Raw genomic sequence first — 23,098 nt, 5'->3', positions numbered from 1 at the left:
AAAAATCTCAGTTACTTTACTTGAATCATTGATTTATTAGCGTCATCCAGTTAAATGTCTTCATACATAATAACAGAAGGCAGAGGGTGGAGTAAAGTTTAGAATCCAGGTGTAATCCTTGTTGTATATCTTTCAAACGCCATCAACATTATGTCAAAAGTACTTGATTGAACTCAAAACCACATTTCTCTTACTCATACTGTGACAGACTAAATGACTCAAGAACTAACAGACCAACGTGCTTCCTTTGAGGTGAAGGTACAGCCGAGAACTACCTACAGCAGACCTACAAACCAAAATCAGACTTTCAAAATAGAATAGCATGTGTGTTAGGGAACATCAGTGAGAGTTGCATTTGAAGGAAAATCTTTGACATAAAAGCAGGAAGTAAATAAGAAGGGAAGTAAAGAGCGAAAACATTAGGAGATGAAAAAATTAGAAAATATTTCTGAAAATAGGTAAACTTCTCTCTGTTGTTTCATGAGGAAGCAAGCAACCAGTGAGTGAGAAGAGTTGGGCACTGCAGCAAAGCAACCACAGACAGAACAGCTTGCCGCATGTTGTTGCCGGATAACATTTTGCAAGACAGGAAACGAGAGAAGCAGAGAGACAGAACCAGAGTAGTCACGGACTAGTTTTTCATCCTTAACAAGTGCTATAATCTCAGATATAGTGGTGAGTCAGAGGAGAGAGAGGCGAGGTCTCCTATGAAGGTACCGTACGCACAGTGAATTCTGAAAATTTAATTTTGTTTGATTCATCCTTGACAGAAGAGAAAAACAACTGAGATATACACCCTGAAAATCTAAAATGGGCACTGACGAAAAAGATTCAGTGCCAGCGGCTCAACAACCACAGAAGGAACAAGGATCAACAGAGAAGGAAAACGAATCTCCAGCAGAGCATCCTCCAGGACAAGCATCTGAGACCACCGACCCTCTCAACACATACAAATGGCATACCGGCTCAAAGGGAACGCTTGATGAGGTGAAAGAAGAAGGAGAAGGAGGAGCAGCTTCTTCAACATCTACAGTCGATAAGATTCAGAAGGCCTCAACCAACAAATGGAGCAAGATGCAAAACTGGCGCAAGGCCCTAAGTGAGGATAATGGAGACAAAAATTCAAGTGGGAAAAGTGGAGAGGCAACCAAGGCGGATAAGGGTGCTGGAGGAAACCGAAAGAACCCCTTCAGAAGGGCCCTGTCCGAGCCTCCTGGGTCACTGTTTGCAGCCCTGTCCCCTTCCTCCAGCTCTGCCAACACGCCCCATGCAGCTCCATCGTCAACTGCTGCAGAGGCCTCAGGGGTCTCCTCCACAGACCCTTCTCAGCGAGGAGGCGGAGGGGCACTCTTTAAAAAGTACCTGAGGACAGTGTCCCAGAAGCTCAAAAGGCCCAAGCTGCAGAGTCGGAGCAGCACCCCCTCATTACTGCCAGGTGAGGTGTCTGAAAGTACCCAGCTACAGAATATGAAAGTGCTTATAAACCAGTTCAAACTATATTAAATTTAATGTTTGAGATTAGCGTCGTAGTTGTTGCATTTTTGTATGAAGGATGCTACAGAAATTAGCAAAATTCCTAACATTTTGCTTGATTAGTTAACCTTTTTCATGTTTTGATTGATACTTGTGGGCAAAATATGATGAAATGTGATTCCGTACACATAAAATACACTCAAAGGTTTGTTTCACGTAGCAACATGGTTACCCCATGTGGTTACCAGCATGATTTCCTTTTATGTAGGATCACTCAGTGACACACTACAGTAGGTGGGGTATATGTGACTTTTTAAAATACTGCTGCATAATTCCCTTAAGACTTAATCCTATATTAGACAAACCAAGTGTCAAATTACACAACATAAAAAGAGAGCTTAAAGAGAGAAAAGGTATCAAGGTTAAAAGAAAAATAACTACAAAACCAGTCACAATTAAATGAACAGGGTTAAATTCTGGTAAACTGGAACTTGAATTGAAGCTGGAGAATTGAATTGGAGATGGATGGAAAAGAAAATTTGAAAATCTCAATTGAAAATGTTCAGAACTTCAAGCACGACAGCAGTTGTCATAAAGCTAAATATAAGAAATATAAAAAATTATAGACATCAAAAGCAACTCTTGCACCTGTTATGGCAACTTCAACATTTACCTGCAGAAAATGCTTATTGAGTATAAGTTAGTAGTAACCTTGAAAAGCTATATTCACCCATGCTCTCAACGCAAGATTTATATAAACTTCAACATACCATCCCATTTTCCCCCATTTTCACATTTTCACACTAATATTGTAAATCGGGATGCAGGGTTGTTTTCTTAACTATTAGAGAGCAGTATACGTTGAAGTGTCTTTTGAGATATGAGTGAGGGTGTTAAGCACGGCTGTTATCTCAGCCCTGCCTTTTTCAAATGTATGTGAATGAAATGGAGACGTTACTGGACCTACTATATAAACAACAGTTGGTCTCGCTTTTTTCAACACAGAACTCAAGTGTCTGTTTTATGCAGATGATCTAGTCACTCTGTTCATCAGTACTGTCAGACTTTCAAATTGAACATGACAACAAGACCAAAACCATCACTTTCCAAAAAAGGTCAAAACTGCAGAGAAATTACCCTGAAATTTAGCTGTACCAAACCAAACCAACTCACTTAGATTTATAAACCACTCCCACATGAAACTTCTGCTTTGCGGTGATGTGACTCAAGTTAAAGCATTAAAGGCTTATTGTTTAGATTCTGCTGAGGAAATGGCTAAAAAACCGAGTTTTCCAGTCAGACACATTATGACACCAAATGACCAGTCAAACAAGGGCAAAAAGCCTTTACAGGGGGTTCTTGGGTATTGAAAGCATTCAGGACTGAAGTATCAAAATCTGGAACTGTATTTAAAAAAGGTCCTTGAATGTTACCTTTTTACTTTAGCTATTACCTACCAATGGTTGAAAATAGAAAGGAGTCCTCAGCTGGTACTGAGGCTGAGACCTTACATTGAGTTACATCAGAAACTTCAGCCAGCCTTGTAACAACTTCAAAGAATTAGACCTGACCAAAAGTTCCCAACACAAACTTGCTAGATATTTGGGCCTCAGATAACAGCATACAACCTGGCAAACTACCTGACCACAGACTTAGCAACAACTATCTGGATGTACAAGACAGTCTACTCGATGTTTGTGTATCAATATTTTATTTCTATTTAATATTACCACCTCTTTTAGTTTTTCTTTAGACTAATGGGTGTTTATTGTTGCATTATTCATATTGCTAACATCTATCATATAGTACTACATAGAAAAAACATCATAATCATCAAATAATAACTTTTCTTTTTTATGACTCACCTTTACTAGATGGTTTGTTATTTTTATTTCAAACATTATTGTGCTTCAGAAAGGAGACAAATCTAAAGTACTAGGCAAATACATGTTGAAGGATATGCACATAATGAAAAAACTTCAGAGAAACCACAGGATGTGCGCAGCTCATCCTGGTGTGTCATAAAAGGAGAGAGATAGCATCAGTGGCCCCGGCAACTCCACAAATGGGAGTGGCCAAGTGCTAGGGGAGATAAGTGCCATCATGCCATAATTACCAAAAACATCAAACAAACTAGGGCCGGCATGTGCCTGTATTTATGGCCCTGCATTTATCTAACTATAGTCAGTTCTCAAATGTGAGAGACTATGTTACGTATTTTGTAGAATGTATTTAGTCTGTGATTATGGTGTTGATAAAGAGCTTACATCTGTCACTTCTCTGCAGTTCTGTAAGCTGTGTAGTGATTAATATGTCACTATATGTGTGTGTGTGTAAATGTCTGCTTGTGTGGCAGATCCAAGTGAGGCTGAACTCCCAAGACTACAATGGGCACCACCTCAGGAGGTTCCCTTATGGGACATTAGCAACTGTGTTCTTGAAGATGGACAAATTTTCATCTCTCCAGAGGAAGAGGTACCAACACACACACACACACACACACACACACACACACACTCCGAATGTACAAATATACAACTATGTACTTTGATAGTGACAGATTATGTATGTGCGTGTGTGTGTGTGTGTGTGTGTGTGTGTGTGTGTGTGTGTGTGTGTGTGTGTGTGTGTGTGTGTCTTTATCAGCCAACAATGTGGACCCGAAACCGTGTCAGCAGCTGCCTGTCCAATCTCAGCATGCAGAACCTCGTAGACATCGACACAGGTCAATACATATACACACACAAACACACACACACACACTGTTTAAGCAAAATGTAGAACATATTAAGATGCAGCAAATATTACATCACCAGGATATGGACAAGCATTACCAGTGAAACAGCTACTGCCATCACATCAACAAGAAGTATGATTCTGCAGACAGTCACAGAGGAAATAGCTGAATGTTTATGCGTGCGTGTGACTGTCAAATTGCTTCCCCTACGTTTTTTTGGGGAAGATAGCATCAGGCCTGGGTGTAGTAGTCCAATGAAAGCTCGTATAGAGAGAGAGAGAGAGAGACAGTGAGAGAGAGAAAGAGAGAGAGAGAGAGAGAGAGAGAGAGAGAGAGAGAGAGAGAGTTGGTGTCTGCCTCCATTCTGCTCTGGCGTTTTGTTTAGAAGAAGCTCTGAGGCTGCACTGAGGTAGTGACTGGTCCTGCATTGATTTTGGCTGGTTGGCTCTGTGTAAGCACCAGCATCTGCTTGATGAAGAGAGGAGGGCAATGTTAGAGGGACAGAGATTGAAGAAACAAGACTGTGGAACACCTCTGGACTAAATGATGGGATTTAGACGCTGGTTTGTTTGCGGTGGGGCTTTGGGTAAGCAAAGAGGAGTGAAAGTCTGTCTGATAGAGCTGTAAACTTGTTAATTCACATCTTTAACTCTAAAGATATCTTTATCTTATTAAGAAAGGGTTACAAATGCTACACTGAAGAGAAAATCATGGCAGAAAGTGATTTCCAAATTTCATCCACTGCAAAGCTTTAAATAAGTCTCAATAATAAGAAGACCTGCGGGTGAAGTATGTACAATAAATAAACTTTACGTAGATAGCTGCAGCTCCAGCTAAAAACCACACACATCCTGTATGGGCTAATTGGTCTATATTTGCTAATACAGCATTGACTAATTTGAGGTATTAACACTATCTTCAGCGGAAGTGCAGAAAAGAGTAGTGGTGGCATTGTAAGAGCAGTGATGAAACTGAATCTTTCTGGAAGTTTGGCTGTTTAATGTCTGGAAACAAATTGCTAAAACAAATAAATATAATAGAAAGGCAAGTATTGACCACAAACACAAAATGAAAAGGAAGGATGTTTTTATGTGTATAATAGCCTTTATTAAAGCTAACATCAGTTCCCAAGAATATTTGTAACACTGTTAATTTCACTTCATTGTCATCATCAACAAGATCATTTCTTCCTAACACTTAGAATGTAGCCCTGACCATGTGGGCCTGGGAGGTGGCCCTCGACCAAAGAACCAAGATGGTGGTGTGAGGGTGAGTGTTTTACACATCAGAGATAATAATCTCTCTGTTATGCCTCCATTTCCTGTTGATGTCAAACATTATTGCCCTCATACACCATACTTGCCTTCTTTACCCTAAGGCACTGATCAAACGACGTCTTGAGAACAAGGCCAAGAGGAATAGCAACACTCAACTGAACCCCGTGGGACTAAACAAAGGAAACAGGTAAAGTACACTGTAATGTATGTGAAGGCAATGAGTACAGTCCATAAGTACTTGGACATTATTCTTTGTTTGTGTTGGCTCTGTACTCCAGCATACTGGATCTGAAATCAAACCATGACTATGAAGGTATTTACATCCATAATGGGTTAACAGTGTATGTACTGTTGTCCAGTCCAAAACTTAGCTGGATGACATGTAAAAAGGGGTCTGGTTCCTACACTGGTCATCCAATGGATGTAAACACTCTAAAATTAAGCTGAGAGTCAGGATTTTAACCTCATAATCATTGTTTAATTTCACATTCAATGTGCTGGGGTTGGTCCACCTATATTATAAAAAATGTACTATTCAGAAAGAATTTGGTTGTGAGGTTTTCAAGGACTCATTATATTGTTGGACTGCTGGGCTACTATAAGAGATGCCTTGTATCAGTTTTATACTCTTCTGTGCATCACTTGTACTAGGTGTTCTCTTTGAAAAGAAATTCTATTCTATAAATACATATATCACATGTACAAATATTCATGTAACTTTTTAGAGCATCAGCAGTCTGTGTAATTTCTGCCTATAGTGGGTGGCAAAAGGTTTTAAAGTACATTATGTTACAATTGACAAATTATTTGGTATCAATCAGTATTTGACACTCTATGTCTTTATCAGTTCAGTTTTTGACTGGCTTTTCCCCACTCTGTTTATTAAAGGCACTATGGCTCCCGGGAATCTGTGTCAATTCCCGTCAGTCCAGTAGGAAGTCTGGATCTGAGTGCAGACACCAGCACTGTCATCAGGCCGGTCCACAGCTCTATTTTGGGGGAGAAATACTGCTTTGAGGTACACTTCAACTCATGCATTCTATCTTGTGTGTAAAATTTGGGGTCCTTAAGGAGCATCATACAGTACCTCAGAAAAACAGAAACTTCACATCCCAGGATGGCTAACACAGTCCTGTTGGTTTCACTGTACTTGCAGGTGATAAACTCTGAGAACACACACTGCTTTGGCTGCTCGTCAGCTGCAGAGCGTGACCGTTGGATTGAAGACCTGAGACGGGCTGCCCAGCCTAATAAGGTCAGCTATGAGCCATTTGTTTCAAAGAAAAAGTTTGTGTTGTAATATTCTGGTGCAAAAATGCTAATAAAATGATATTTTAATGCATCATTGTTCACAGGATAACATTGAGCGCACAGAAAACTCCCTAAGTCTGTGGGTAAATGAAGCTAAGGATCTGCCACCCAAACGGCGTTATTACTGCGAGGTACACCTAGATGGGACCCTGTTCGCCCGCACTAGCAGCCGATCTGTTGGCAAGGCGTCTAACCGCTCCAGCCTGGCAGGGGACAGCTCTACTGGGTCTTCAGGAGGCCTGGGGGGCAGTGGAGGTATGGCTGGAGGGTGTCAGCTATTCTGGGGTGAATTCTTCGAGCTAGACAACCTGCCCTGTGTCTCCCAAATCACCCTGCACCTTTTCCGCGAAGAGGACCCCAAGAAAAAGCGTCACTCCCGAGATGAGTTTTGCCTGCATCCACTGGGCAGTGTGGCCATACCTTTAGCTGAGATCCGAGGTAGGACCTATCAGGAAAAGTGGTATCCCATCACTCCATACAAGGCCACGGGCACTGCTGGGAAAGAACTTGTGGGGCAACAGGCTTCCCTTCGCATCAAGGCCCGTTTTCAGAATCTGAAGGTGTTGCCCATGGAGAAATACAAGGAGTTTGCAGAGTATGTGACCTTGGATTATGTGGAAATGTGCAGAAGTCTGGAGCCACTTCTGAATGTGAAGGAGAAGGAAGAGCTGGCAGGAGCTCTGGTCCATGTACTGCAGAGTATCGGCAAGGCCAAGGTGAGGAATGAGTCACACAAAGTTCATATATGCTAACTGCATCATAGTTTTGAAATCTCAAAGTATTACTCAAATACAATCTGATGTAAAAACACAGCAAAAAGGAATAATCAGACATACTTTTCCTTGCTTGCATGGGTATGCTTCAGGAGTTCCTCATTGATTTGGGCAGTGCAGAGGTCGAGCGTCTTGGAGAGAAGGAGGCACTGATCTTCAGAGAGAACACACTCGCCACTAAAGCCATAGATGAATATATGAAGCTGGTTGGACAGAAATACCTCATTGACACACTAGGTAGGTTAGCTCAGTGGTAAGGTGGCTTCTTGTGATTGGTATCAGTTGGTGCTTTGTTTTCACTAAACTCTGTGCTTTCTTTTTCATTGCAGGGGAGTTCATCACCCGTCTTTATGCTTCAATGGAGAACTGTGAAGTTGACCCTCGTAAATGCCATGCCTCTGAACTCTCAAACAACCAAAAGCACTTGAGGGAAACCTGTGAGGAAGTGGTGCAGAAAATTATTGAGAAACATGGGTGAGAGAATGGAGCTCATCTTAGAAAAGACATGAAATAATAAATATCAAATGTTTAGGCCAAGTTAATTTCAGAGTAGTGTTTGAGCTGATGGAAAAAGTAATATTCACAGAGCTGATGTTTGACATGTTTCTTGCCTTCAGGTCCTTTCCTGAAGAGTTACACAAGATCTTCTCCAGCTGGGTGGAGCTGTGTGAGGACCAGGGCAGAGCAGAGATTGGCCAGCGTCTCATCTCTGCTTCCCTCTTCCTCCGCTTCTTGTGCCCTGCTATCCTCAGTCCTTCTCTTTTTGGTCTGACACAGCCTTATCCAGAGCCAAACACCCTGCGTACCCTCACCTTAACTGCCAAAGTCATTCAGAATCTGGCCAACTTCACCCTGTGAGTGATGTACCTCAGCAAAGTATCTTTTGATATACTGAGAAACAAGTATTTTGGGAATGAGAAGTTCACTGAAATGGCTTAAGTAAACACATTTTTTTGTTCCAATTCAGGTTTGGAGAGAAAGAGGAGTACATGCTCTTCATGAATGAATTCCTGGAGCAGCACTGGGATGGAATGAGGGGCTTTCTACAAACTGTGTCCAATCCAGACACCGAAATGCCAATGACTTCCTTTGATGGCTATGTGGATCTTCCTCTGCGCTTAGCTGTGCTGCATGGCCTGCTGGTAGACATCATCTATCAGAGGAACCAGGTAGGATGAAAACCAATAAGTCCATTACTTAGTTGTACAGGTTTATGTAATTGTGTGTGCTTAAACTTTAAGCTTCCGTATGATTGGACCAGTAGACTGTTCGCAATACTGTATAGTTTCCAGTGTTTACAAGTATAATTTTAAGAAGTAAATACACAGGAAATACTACATTTTGATCATTTTCAGCTTGGGTACTGGTGCCCCCTAACCCCACCCTTAACCTTTAAGATCACATGTGCACAAGATGTAGGCATATAACAGCATTTTTGAATTTATGTTTCATATGTGCCAAGACGTAGACCTTATTATAATGCATTAGGCTAATTTGTCATTAATTATTTGGTTCATATGATGCACCAAACCAAAGAAAGTCATGTACTGAGCCAAACACACAAAATACTTCAGGACAAATACACATACCATTACAGCCCTAACAGAACAAGTCTCCATTGCCTGCTTAAAGGCCTCATTTAAACCTGTTAGTAAAATGGTGTATCCAGATGAATATAGACCTAGTTCTGGATATTTGCAAATGAACATTTTCATTTCAATCTGCCAGACTCGCTTTGGATGTCATCAGGTGCATCCAATTGCATTCCTGTTGCTATTTGCATGTACCCCTTGCTTTAATGCTATTTTTTTTAATCATACAATGTATCAAGATAGTGATCATTTTGCATAAAACATTAAAAGCATTAAGACAAAGTGCAAAAGAAACACATTATAAAAAGACATTTAAATACAATTAAAATAGTTATTAAAGAGTTAAGAGAATAAGAACAAAAATAAGCTAAAATAGAATAAAACAGATAAAATACAAGAATAAAAGAATCAAAAGAAATGAAGAAATGAATCAAAAGCCTCAAATTTGGGGTCTAACATGCAGCTTGTTTCTTCCTCAGGATACAATTGACAGGCTGCACCCTCTGCCTTCAATTCTGAACCAGATAACAGAGTCACTGGGCCCTGAGGCACCTCGGATCATAGTTAAAAGGTGTGTTGAAGGCCTAACATCTTTGACTTATCAGCAACTTGTGATGTATAACAAGCTTGAACATGGTGTTGTTACGTGTCACTTAAGCAGGCTCTTTCTTGCAGCGAAATGGGACAAGTCAAGCCAGTCTATGTTCCTCCTAAAGACTTGGGCAAATACAGCCCTCACCAGTCTTCCCTCCAGCAGCTTCCTGTGGACTCCAAAGGCCTACGAGATGGGTATGATGGGTGTTTGTCTGTTACTGGGCTCAGCCAATATTGCTTTTCAGATGTTAGTAATCATGAAGGCGATTTTTGACTGTCCCTGAACTCCTTGATTGCACATGTTATGTACCAGTGGTAAATCCATTCATTTTCTACCACTTATCCAGTACAGCTTGTGGTGGTATACCATGGTGGTGGTAGGCCAGACCTCCTTAGATGCTAGACCTCTAGCTATGTCCTCCAGATCCTTCTGGAAAATCCAGAGGTGCTCCCAGGCCAGAGGGGATATGTAAACTCTCCAATCAGGTTGGCCCCGGAGTCTCCTCCAACTCCACAAGGAGTTGTCTGGGAGGCATCAGAAAAAGATGCTCGAATAACATTAACTGATCCTTCTCGATACCAAGGAGCAGCGGTTCTATTCTGAGCTCTTTCCGGATGTCTGAGCCCCTCACCCTATCTTGTCATAGCCCCATTTTTTTAGTCGCTACCCAAAGCTAATGACCACACGTAGAGGAAGTAGTCAACTGGTAATTAAGGCCAATTCAGACAGGCCAGTATAACACTTGCCTTGAACATCAGTCTGAGTGATGAACACTTTAAATGTGAAGTTGATGATGATGATGTTTTTCATCCCAAACTATACAAGTAGTCAAGGGTTTTCCTGAAAAATATTTAAACATTTAGAATATCTTTTCAACCATATGCAAAAGAAGTTCGGCATGTTTTACTGCAATCCGTCTCTGTTGTTAGTGAAATTATCAGTAGACTGGCATGTATCCTTTTTCAAGTGACAATATATGCAGAACATGCATTTTATGTAAGTGTACATTAACACAGGTATAGAACAGTTTAACTTGCTAAAAGGATTTACAGATTTACAAATGCCACCATGTGATGTATATCACCTGAATAATTAATAATTCATTAAACAGGGATGGCAGAACTCGGAGAAGTATGAGAGAAAGGAAGCCAGTCACCAGAACTCAGAGTGCCCCACACAGACGTCCCGGTCACACAAAACATGCCCTGAAGAGGCAGATAAGTTCTGAAACTCTGCCGACAGCTGACAATGAACAGGAGATGGAAACAAACGAACCACTTATCTCATCACCAAAAACCGTGAGTACAAAGAGGAACTGTGAACTTAGCTTGGTTATTTTGGCTACTGAGTGCATCAGGCCATATGCCGCAATGCAACAATAAATACTTCACCTTTTTCTAGTAGGCTATCTTAAAATATTGACTGTTTTTTAAATCAATTTTGATGTTTGTGTTAGTTAATACATTGATAGTATGACTTTGTCTGGTTAAGTAGAAGGAATTATTATACAATCTCTCATCTTATTTCAGAGTGACAGTATCAAACGTCCACCTGCACCAGTTCCCTGGATCAAAGACATACATAACAGGGAGCCCAGTGAGATGAAGACTCAGAACGAACAGTTCAACTTACTAGATAGGGTATGTCATACCTGTTACCCACTAAAGTGACATAATTCTGGCTATAGTTTATCATTTCACTGTTACATTTCATAAACTGTTTATTTGTGAATCACACACCAGCATGCTCAAGAACTGTCAGAGCTTCGTCTGGGGATAGAGCAGGTGACAGAGCGTGAGCTGGATATGGCAAAGCGGCTTGAGGACTTCATTATTCAAAGTCAGGACCAGAATGTAATACTGCAGACTGAGGTGAACGAGCTTCGCAGTCTGCTGGCTGTGCGAGAAGAGCAGCTCGCCAGTGCCACCTTCAGGTAATATTATCGAATCAACAGTAATACTGTCAACAAATGTACAGAGAAACTTATTATGTTCAGTTTCCAGAGGAGATATATTCAATTTTGCCAACATTTAGTGTTTTTATTATATGTAGTCTGCATACTCTATACTTTATAACTGAAGATTAATGACGCAGTTGATAACTTTGATTGGATTGGGTGCATAAAGCAGTAGGCTTGGCTGTGTTCAAATTGTTATTAATTGCTAATTGTCTGTAATTATTTGATGTTTTGGTATAATTTATTACCAAGGTGTTCTGTTCTTGTCTATATGAGCATCTCTTCTATCTGTGTCTGTGACAGGTTGGGTGTGATTGAGGAGGAGAGGGAGGAGGATGAGAGGAAACTGAGTGTTGCAATTGCAGCAGCTGAACGAATGAACGTACTGGTAAGACAAAAAATTAAATAAATGAATACAGCCAGTTATTAAGCAGAGATGAAGTGAAGGATTATCAGAATATTAGATACATACTTATATCTCTTATATTAGATATATATCTTATTTTGGAAAATTACTACACAATTAAGTGTAGTATATTACTGTACTGTTAATGCCTTGTTAAAGGCATAGTTCACTTCAAAATGATGAACATGAAATGAAAATGATGATGATCTGATGTCAGTCAGAACGGTATCAAAAATTATTATGGAGTTTAAGGAGTTATTTTTACAGCTTGAGGATGAAAAGCATATCATTTCTAACTCCCAACACAAGGGTTTTGTATCTGAATAATTGCACTTTGGGTCCCAAGCAACAACAGTTGTGCATTCTCAGTGAGGAAAATGCAGGATATAATTAGGTATATACTGTAAATATATTACACAAAACACATCTGAAGACACCTGATCATAATGAAATACTAATCTGGGATACTCAAATGAAATTGTAACTAATTTGTGAGTGATTTGTGTGTTTGGTGCCCTTTTAAACATTTCAATGGTCCTATGGTGGAATAGATAATAGATAGTTAACCATCAGTTCATGCTGTTATCATCAGTTCACATTAAATGCATATTTTCCAAAATACTAAAATATTACTCTGGAGATATTGTGGGAGAAACTCATTTGTTTACAGTATACTGCAGTTAAATTACATACAAGAGTAAGCTGATAAAAACATTTTTGTTTTTTCTATGTGCTCACAGGAGGAGCAGTTTGCAGGCTTGATGAAGGACCTTCACCAGCTCAGTGAGGCCTACAACAGTGGCCAAAACAATGTACAGCATCCTGAAAAGCCACACATCAACAGCAACTGAACCCTGATAGAAAAAGGTTCAGAGCTACAGTATCACCACAATTTTGTATAAATAAATATATAAGTAGTGAATAAATAGTTAATGTGGAAACCCCTACCTGAAGTCACAATCACGGTTTCCTAATTAGATGTAAGTTTATTTTATGAACATATTCAGAATGGATGTGGGTGAAACAATTATGTCCCAGGTGAACGTGAAACGTACTGGATTTGTCTGCATTTCAGCCTTTATTGTATCTTAGCTACAGATGTGTTTGACTTGTAAACCTTTCTGATAAATAAAAGAATACTACCTGTCTGTTTATCTGAGTGCATTCAGCAATGTGTCATTAACAGTGCAACAGTGGTGGAAAATATGGTATAACAAATATAACAGTACTCCACTTCTGTACTTAAAGTGGCTATAATCAATATTTTCATAGTAACAATGGATCAAATGACTATGTGTGATTTGAAGGGTGTCACTCACAGTGATAAACCCAGAGACAATTATCAGCAGACTGCAGTTCTCCACAGCTCCACAGAGCCTTATAGCTTAATTTGTCTCATTGTTTTGATTTTCCAGGGGCCCAAAAGCTCCAGTTTCACAATGTGGCAATTCATTTATGGTAATTAATCAATAAATTAATAATTATTATTTATCTGTATTATTTTAGTACATAGTAAGCTCACAAGCATTTTACTATATACGTTTCTGCTTAATCAAGTAACCACAAACTAATTGGTAATTACCAACTTATAGACTACTTATGAAATACTAGATGCTTAAGTGCATTTTGCTAGTAATACTTATGTACTTTATTTAATATTGAACTTTATGTTATACTAAGTCAAAGTTCTGAGATATAGTAAAATGATTGATTAAATCTTATTATCTTGATTTTGTCAGCCAGACTTTGGACTAAGTCAGCATTTGTTTGGACAGTACGACTGTGTGTGTGTGTGTGTGTGTGTGTGTGTGTGTGTGTGTGTGTGTGTGTGTGTGTATGTCTGTGCGCGTGTGCGTGTGTATGCGGAAAGAGCCAGAGAGGGAGGACTCTGCCTGTAATCCGCACAAGTCACTGGATATCGGGACACTGCAGACTGTAAGAAGCTATAAAGCTTCATACAGCTTCATACAGAAGATAATCGACTTGGACTGAGTTATCCTGCATTAACTGTACACCCGGCGACTCGAGGTATTGTGGGAGATTTTGCTTAAATATATTACAGGCTTTGTACTCTCCAAATATGAATGTGAAATATGAATATGAATGACAATTTGAATGTCAAACTCGGCGTCGCGCTGAATGTTCCTCATTTTAAGATGCGTTAGTTTAAATCTTATAAGATTTGTGTAGCCTAACCCTGCAATTTCGCTGACTAAATATGCTAAGCTAGAAGAAAACCGTCTATATTAAGTTTAAATACGTCTTGTATGCGGAACTCGGTCTGTACTTTCGTTTTCATATACTTCACAAGTTAAGTTTCGTTTCTCCATGCAGCCTCATCATGGCCGAATCCATGGACGAGACTTCGTTTTCCCTGATGAGTCTGGAGGAAGAGCTGACCTGCAGTATCTGTCTGAGCACCTTTGACAGTCCGGTAACCATCCCCTGCGGACACAACTTCTGTCAGGACTGCCTCCTCGCCACCTGGAAGGAAACCTACAGCTGTCCTCAGTGTCGGACCCACTTCGCCACCAAACCGGAGCTGAAGAAAAATACGGTCCTCAGCACGGTCGTGGAGACCTTCAGAGTCCGGTCGAGCAAGAACGAGGCCGGTCTGTTCGGAGAGGAGGGGGCCAAAGCCGAGAAAGAGGATGTCATCCGCTGTGATACATGTATGGAGGCAAAAGCGTCCCAGACCTGCCTCACCTGCATGGCCTCTTTCTGTGACGAGCACCTGCGGCCGCACCGGGAAAATCCCATTTTCCGTGTCCACCAGTTGAGTGCGCCTGTCGGCGACCTGATGGACCGCATCTGCCCCGACCACCACAAGCTGATGGAGCTCTACTGCACCCAACACGACCGCCTGATCTGCAGCCTCTGCCTCCCAGTCCACAATGGATGCGCCTACATATCTGCTGAGGAGCAGAGGAACCTGAAAGAGGTGTGTGTGTGTCAGTTGTCACCCGAGAAGATTAAAAGGCTAGTTCACTCAAAATAAGAAAAAAATGCTCCACATAGAGATGTATCAGATGTTTAATATGGAGGTGAGTGGAATCTTGTTTAAAGTACTCACAGCATTGAAAGTTTACATTTGACATTTATTTATTTATTTATTGAATGGGACAGTGTGTAATTTGAAACATTAAAGATGCACTGCACCAGAGTTAGCTTGAAGCTAATTTGCATATGTAGTCCCCGACAAAAAACATACAACAGCACAACAACAAACAGTAAAAAGCAAACAAAAACAACCAAAAAACAAAATAAAACAAAACAAAAAAACCCCAAACAGAACACATCATACAAAATACAAAATACAAAGCTACACACAGCACATCACATACACCCACAATGTCAATTGTGATCAGCTGTGTGACTCAATGGTCACACAGGTGTTTGGTCTTTAGTACATGTTTCAGTCTGGTCTTGAATGTATTGATGGAACTACAGTTCTTCATATCATCAGGTAGGGCATTACACCGAGTTGTGGCTTTCACAGAGAAAGCTAACTGCCCAAATGCAGTGCGACAAAATGGTATGGTACAATCTTTTATAGAGGATATTCTGGAGGATCTAATAGAACTTACTGAGCACGTGATATTATAGACAATCCATAGAACAAGCTGTGAAAAGTTTTCAATGGAACTTTTCACACTGAGATCCAGCTAAGTAGGATACTTTGCTGTGATCATTTTTAATTACAACTCTATTTTCTTCACCAGAATACCGTCTCTGTTTAAAAAATTTTTTTTTTCTTTTGCCTTTCTTATTTAAACAACAACAAAACATAATCAAAAATTGATTATGTTTTGTTTTGGAAAAGGATGTTTAAGATTTTTCAAGAAAGAGTGTCATTTTAAGAAGTTAATATGAGTCTGGAGTGGTGATGCTGAGTGTAACAGCCTGGTGATGTAGTCCCTTTAAAAGTGAACCCCCATGTTCTGAAACTGAAAAACAAATTAACCCAATAATCTCTTTGTAAGACAGGGCTCTGGGCAAAATGGACCATGATTCTCTCTGAACTGTGTGTCTCTGTTTTAATGAACTGAATGTACCATGTTTCTCTGTTTGCAGTTCGACCTGAGAAGCAAGCTAAACTTGATGGACGGGAAGATTACGAAGAATAAAACTGTTATATTTCAGATGAGGGACATGCAGAACTCACTAAAGGTAACTAAGCATTTGTGTTGACATTTACTGTAATCCACATAAATACCAATAAGTGGCTTGAAAGACAAAAAGCTTGAATACTTCAGTGATTCCTCTTCATTTGCCATCTATTGTATAACATTGAGGTTACATGGCTATTTGTTGGAAATTACATTAAGTTAATGTTTTTATAGTTTATGGAATATGAACTAAATGGAAACAACTTACAATACATTACAGTGACCAGACTATCAAAGTAATACAGCTCAACAGAGTTATTGTATAGCTGATAGTCAGTATTGATCCAGCTGTCAGAGGTGTTTTTTCAACTCAATGGTCATTTTTTAGGTCATTTTGTTAAGCAAACACCTGGCTATATGTATTTCAAAGTTGCCTTATGCTGCCTCAAAATCTTGCAAAATCTAAAAGACATGGAAACAATACTCAGCCCTTTATAGCTGACACATACTATAAGTTGTTGTTCAATACAAAATGTCACATGTTTAGTGGTCATTTGATTAAATGTGTAAAGACAACAACTTCATAAAACTGGTATTTTACTGCGGGGATGTTATATTTTGAGGCATTTCTTTTATTTTGTGCAAAGCCCTGTAGTTACCTGTCTCATAACATACTGATCTATTTTTTCCATTAGGACTCAGCGACCAACAGGAAGAAAGCTTTGGCAGTTGAGTATCAGCAGATCCGGGACATCTTGGCCCGAGAGGAACGTGATGCGATGAATGCGGTGGAGCGAGAGGTTGAGACTGGTCAGACCAAACTCAAAGTTCTTATGAAGAAGTTCAGTGACAACATTGATAGCATGAGCAAAGCGAAAGAAGATATCCACAGGCTGCTGGGTCAGTCCCAAACCATGGCCTTCCTAAAGGTGAGGCGAATGTGATTATCTAAAAGTGTAAGTAGAAATAAGAGTTCAGATGGTTTGTGTTTGTGGTTTGAACTACATTTGTTCATGATTTGCCCGACTGCCCCAAATCACAAACAAACAACTGCACACTTTGATCCTATTTTTGTTTGCCAGCCTGCCTCTTACATAACATGTGCCTAGGCCCAGGCCCAAATCTCCCAAAAGGTCAGGCACCATTGGGCCATAAAACGTGCAAAAACACTAGTATGGTCCTTTAAGAACCTGCAGTTCTCATAGTGTTTGTGTTTTCACTTTTATAAGTGTTTCACAATTTGTAGCATTTTTGGATTTGGACTACATGTTCTTAATTTTTGTGCTATTGCTTTTGTATGTGTTTAATCCACCGTAAGTTCATGTCAAGGATTCAATTTTATTTAATCTCTGAATTCACAGTAAGACCACACATGTAAGAGAGGGGTATGTTCAAGTTTAGAAATAAAACAGATCCAGATATTGAACATATTCATTTAGTAAGTACATGAGACAGGATGACTATAATGATGCACAGGAATAGGCGAGATTTGTTACTACTACTGTTTTTACCTCATATTTGACCCATGTATAGAAAATAGTATATTTTTATTAACAGTTTAAATACATCCTTGTTCCACCAAAGAAAACTACATTGTGTTCCTGTCCTCCTAGGCTTCACTTGACCTGCCCCAAGTCGTAACCTTTGACCCTTACACCCCTCGAATCAACCTGGACTCCAAGAAGGTGATAGCAACACATGCATTTGCCGCTGCCCTGAAGGAACATCTGAGCGAGATCTTTAAACAGCCTGTTGAGGCCAGACTACCAATAATGAAAACAGGTGAATTTGTAGGTACACTTTTCAGTGGGAGACTTTGCATTTGGAGACATATTGTCAAAGTATAGTGAATCCAGTTGTATCCAATTTTGTTGAAGAAATTAACACTGACATTGTTGCATCTGGTGAGTTGGTGTGATGTAGGAATTGGTGTAAACATAAATCAAATCAAAATATAAATTTCAAAGTATTCCTCAAATTGGTAATTCATGTGGATAAAAATATGATTGTAATGACACTCTCTGGCTTTTTTCTCAGATGAAAGAGCAGAATCTGCCTCTTTGAGCCCCGGAATTCACCAGGAGTCTGGTACGTTCAGCTGTGCAACACGTATGCTTTATGATTTGTGACATGATAATTGGACTAGGTGAAAATGCTTCTCTTTTGCCTGTTCCTATTTCAGAGCCAAAATGGCCACTAGGGCATCCCAAACTCCCCAGCCCCCACAGTCCAGGTCAAGCTTCTCAGCCCAAAGTAGGTCCAAAGAAGAAAAAGAAAGAAGAAAAGGAAAAAAGTAAGAAAAAAGTTGCTAGTTTGTTAGGTACACAGAGTTGAAACTAATAAATCATACCTTTATTAAGATTATAATGTTCAGTTTTTAAAACTGCTGTAGAGAGGTTTAGATGCAACTTAATAATCTGTTTTGAGTCTGTAGTTTTGGTGCTATTGAAATGATTTGTGTTATGTTTCAAATATTTTGTCCATCCCGTTTATATTGATGACTCTCATGTTTTGTGTCACTGCTTCAACCAGGTCATTGTTTTACATAATACTTATCAACAGCTCTTCAGAAGGTTCGCTATTGTCACAAAACAAACATATTTTTTTCTTTTTAATCAGAACAACTCAAAAAGCCTCCCCAGCCCACAGAAGGCAATATGGGAAATAAGAATCAAAACCGTTCGATGGACAACCTGTTGGTGTTTGGTTATTTTGACAAACCTGGAGGCCATCCACTTGCAGCTGAGCCCAAAGATAAACCAGGTGACAACATCTACACTGAATACATAACAGGATGCAAAGCAACCTCTGCATTAGTGGAGACATCAAGGCAATATGAGATTTTTGCAACAAACACGTCACATGACGGGAGACAGCTTTTTTTTGCTTTTCTTAAAACTTTCATCTGTTATCCCTGACCTTGATGATGAATAACTTTTTTGTCTTCCTCTGTTGTAGAAACTTTGGACAGTCCCCTAAACATTACATCTGCTGAAAAAAGAAGTGAACTTCTGAAATGTAAGTGCATTTGTAAATGTGGTTGGTATCTTCCCCCTAATATGATAAGAGAAACAGAAGTTGTTATTTGAATGGCCTTGTTTTCTCTGTCCCAGATGGCACAGTGCTCACTTTGGATTCAAAGACGGCCCACAAACGCATCACACTGACTGAGGGCTTCACTAAGGCCTCTGTGTCAGATGAGCATGCAAACTACCCCGACTGCCCTGAACGCTTCGCTGTCTGCTCCCAGGTGCTCGCCTCCAAGGGTTTCTCTAGAGGGCGCCACTACTGGGAAGTCCGACTGAGCAGCAACAACTTCATCGGCATAGGCCTGGCGTACGGTAGCATTGACCGCAAAGGTCCCACCAGTCGACTGGGCCGCAACACCCAGTCCTGGTGCGTGGAATGGTTTAACGTCAAGCTGTCAGCTTGGTATAACAGCAGTGAGACCGTGCTGGTCAATTCCAATCCTAAACGCGTAGGTGTGCTGTTGGATTGTGAGGAGGGCACTGCTACGTTTTATAACGTGGCAGACAGGGCATATCCCTTCCACTCCTTTGTGTTCCCCTTTGCTGAAGCTGTGTATCCAGCTTTCTGGATTTTCTCCAGTGGCTCGTCCATTTCTTTGTGCAAGCTGCAGGGATGAGGATCACATGCACATACAGTTGCATATGCACGTACACACACACACACACACACACACACACACACACACACACACACACACACACACACACACACAGTCAATCTTTTGTTCTTATTACGAACATTAATAATATAAAACAGTTCTTTGCTAATGTTTTGAGTACATTGGCTAAGAAAATGTAATTTTTCACATCATGAGGCTGACCGGCTGCACTACCCAACCAACAGTTTTGTCAATGTTTTCTTCATTAAAAGTGGAAAACCAATATTGCCTGTACAGTTGCAACTGTACAATAATAATAATAACATTTTTTTTCAAAGTACCCTACCTTTAGGTCTCCTTTAAAAATAAGAAAATGAAGGAATAGTAGGTGGTGGTTGTGCCTGCCTGGCCTGAGAATATTAGTCCTCAGTCAGCCTGGAGCGTCACAAATGATAAGCATGTTATTAACTTTGACATAGCATGTCATAGTTAATGTCATTAGCTATGCTTGCTGTGATTTACATCAGCTGAATTTGTGGCTGTGTGGCCACAAACATGAAGCTGACACAGCTCCTGTTCTTGCAGGTTTCTTTCAACACAGGCAAGCAATATACAGTGTGTTTTCAAGTATATAAACTGCATATCAGGTGACAGTGACACACTTATGCATTCCAATCACTTTTTAAAAATATTTAAAAACAAGATAAAAATTTGCCATCACAATTTCTTTTATCTAACATGCAGAAGGAATGAAAAGAAAATGCTGTTTGATGGAAAAACATGAGCAGGATAAAAGATAAGTTGTCCTTTTTCTCCCAATAAATTTTATTGATACAATAACAGATACAATACATCAAGTAACCATACAACCATAACCATATAATATATTACAACTAAAAAAGATCTCCTGTCAATTAGTCACCTGAAGGCAGATACCCAGACAGGGTGGAGTAATGAGGAGCAGCAGCTGGTTTTTCTTGTGTTGTTTTAAATTTTCAGAGATTTGATCTACTTCCTCCTCCTTTTTAACTGTACATACATAAAACACAATGCATACTTACTATACAGTATGTATGTACTTGTGTGTCCCTTTTATTTACCATGCAGAGTATTTATTATACACTGTATGATGGTTATGAATGTGTGTGGGTAAAGAAGTGAATTAATCCCTTTACTGTCAGGCACATGTCAGTACAGTGTTTCAATATGATTTCTGCATGTAAGAGTGTGGCTATTAGGATTATAGGGCTGGATGATACGGAATATGTGTTTTCATATCAGTTGATATCAATATATGTCACGATATGAATCATTTCTGGCAACCTCAAAGATTCCCCTACGTTTAAAAGTCTATATATAAATCCACAAGTAAGGTCTTTGTGATGGTTGAGCTGTCACTTTCTTTGCTGACACTCTTTCATCTGAAGCAGTGCTCATCATCCATCTATCTATTGGAGTTTTGAAACCAGAGCAGTAGCATGTGGTGTATTAAGCTCAACTCAAACAACCCTGTTGTGCATTTTATTAGGAAATAGTCTGTTTCTGAAGGACTGCCATATGATTGGTTATAAATAGCTTTGTTTCTGTCATGCGATAAGCCGTTTCATTTTAGAAAGCAATGTATCCTTCGGGTATTGTATGACAGTTTCTCAGTTTCATGTTATGGAAATGTTTTTACCAAGTGTACATGTTGTTCGGATCACCCAGCCCTATAAGGTCATCTCCTAAACTCCGTGACTGGTTCAGCTGATGAGAGCAGAAGTCATATAGACTGTGTTCTTATCAAGGTCTGTCAGTCTCTCTTTTTTTTTAGAATTACATTGCTATTGCAATTGTAAATCTATAGTAGGCACATTAGAACAACAAGCCATCAGAATGCTCTGTTGGTTTCTTGTAAAGCGAAAAGAAGGTAGTAAGATGTATAGTTTCACAGGGGTAAATTATTTGTGGTATACTACAAAGTTTATCCCCACCTGTGACATGTGTTTGCTGAAAAACACTGGTGACATTAGCCTCAGTGGCTCATTTCCTTATGTGACACCACTGCAGTCCATCAGGTGATGAAGTGGTCAGTCAGCTGATCACGTGCAGTCAGAGCAGACTTGTCTTGCAGGTGCTAAAAGGTGTGAAATGTTACTGTATGGGTGTGAAGCAGTTGAGATCTATTCTCTAGATCTACCAACATACAGCACATTTCAATGAAATTATTGCAGTGCTGTTTCAACACGTTTCTCTTTGTTCTTTTTGACAAAAAGAACTAAGATACTGAAGAGGTTCAGGAAACACCATTGTCCACAGTGGTTTACTTGATAAGCTGGTACAGGTTCAGACATGATGACTGCTGTACTAAAATGATAAACTATTATAGACCTTCATTTTTAGGTTACAGTACATTTCAGTATCTGAAGGTCTGTCCATCACTGCAGATAAAGTCTGAACCTGTATGGTGAAATCTGCTGTTTTCACTATATGCCATTGCTTATCATTACAATGGAGAATTTTGGTTTGAGATACATATCTTTTTGAGACAACTAAGAGCTTTCCAATACCATGATGAGTGTCCAAGTCCTGATAGTGTGTTGACACTGGTTTACTCTTACTACCAACCTTAAATAACATAAGAGAGGTATCTGTGCTTACCAGAACCAATGAAAAATTTAGTTAATTTCATGCAACATTTGACTTTTTTTTGCTAATGGCTTCTGTTTTTGGCTTGTAAAATGTATCCTATAGACCAACCTGCAGTCTCCAGTGGCCTGCAAATCATTTTGTTGATTTTATTTGATTTGTTGTCCATTGCTGATCTTCAAATGGAATGTAGTTCATTGTTCTTTGCAGATATTTTCAAGTGTTCCTGCACAGTAACAGTAAATTAACATCAAATCAACCTTTTAGTAATGCTTCATTGTTCAATTGTCCTGTGCTTACTGCTCAGTGTCGTGAAACAGCTTTGGCGATAGGTATATTATGCCATATCTGTGGTGATTTTAGTGTGTTCCCAGCAGGAGCTTCTTAGATTAAGTATGAGCTTTTTATCTGTCTGTCTTAACAATTGAAATGGTTATTTCTCTACTAGATTTAGTTTAATCAAAATAACTTTGTATTACAATTTAACCAATGATTGTCAATAAATGTGTCTCTCTCTCAGACATGCTTCTTGTGCCTTTCTATTTGTATTGTGAAGAAGCCACAAGTGGTTTAAAGAGCAGTCCTTACATTTTGAGAAATATATTCATTTGC

General features: G+C 39.6%; 2 protein-coding genes across 6 annotated transcripts; both read left to right on the top strand.

The window, feature by feature from the left end:
• The first annotated feature begins 269 nt into the window (after positions 1-269).
• On the top strand, positions 270-13,275 carry rasal3 (RAS protein activator like 3). 5 transcript variants are annotated; one of them, XM_067584268.1, is made up of 20 exons: positions 270-675; positions 771-1,435; positions 3,830-3,948; positions 4,120-4,198; positions 5,412-5,479; positions 5,589-5,674; positions 6,376-6,505; positions 6,644-6,742; positions 6,843-7,514; positions 7,664-7,808; positions 7,901-8,045; positions 8,189-8,425; positions 8,539-8,740; positions 9,643-9,730; positions 9,835-9,952; positions 10,870-11,056; positions 11,288-11,398; positions 11,501-11,691; positions 12,019-12,103; positions 12,862-13,275. In XM_067584268.1, the coding sequence occupies exons 2-20, from the start codon at positions 811-813 to the stop codon at positions 12,970-12,972; spliced, it is 3,498 nt and encodes a 1,165-aa protein (XP_067440369.1). In that variant the 5' UTR covers positions 270-675; positions 771-810; the 3' UTR covers positions 12,973-13,275. The 5 variants fall into 5 exon arrangements, with proteins under 5 accessions (XP_067440369.1, XP_067440368.1, XP_067440366.1 ...); XM_067584267.1 differs by having other exon boundaries at positions 270-1,435; positions 9,643-9,734; positions 9,839-9,952; XM_067584265.1 differs by having other exon boundaries at positions 271-1,435.
• A 699-nt stretch (positions 13,276-13,974) lies between these two features.
• Positions 13,975-23,005, top strand: LOC137179529 (E3 ubiquitin/ISG15 ligase TRIM25-like). Its single transcript, XM_067584271.1, has 10 exons — positions 13,975-14,149; positions 14,456-15,062; positions 16,196-16,291; positions 16,926-17,159; positions 17,844-18,012; positions 18,268-18,318; positions 18,413-18,523; positions 18,850-18,993; positions 19,189-19,248; positions 19,344-23,005. Exons 2-10 carry the CDS (start codon positions 14,463-14,465, stop codon positions 19,874-19,876), a joined length of 1,998 nt encoding a protein of 665 aa, XP_067440372.1. The 5' UTR covers positions 13,975-14,149; positions 14,456-14,462; the 3' UTR covers positions 19,877-23,005.
• Positions 23,006-23,098: the final 93 nt, after the last annotated feature.

This window comes from Thunnus thynnus, chromosome 3 (assembly GCF_963924715.1).
Source record: "Thunnus thynnus chromosome 3, fThuThy2.1, whole genome shotgun sequence".
Classification (NCBI taxonomy): Eukaryota; Metazoa; Chordata; class Actinopteri; order Scombriformes; family Scombridae; genus Thunnus; species Thunnus thynnus.
The sequence above is the reverse complement of the archived record's forward strand: the minus strand, read 5'-3'. Positions and strand labels throughout refer to the sequence as shown.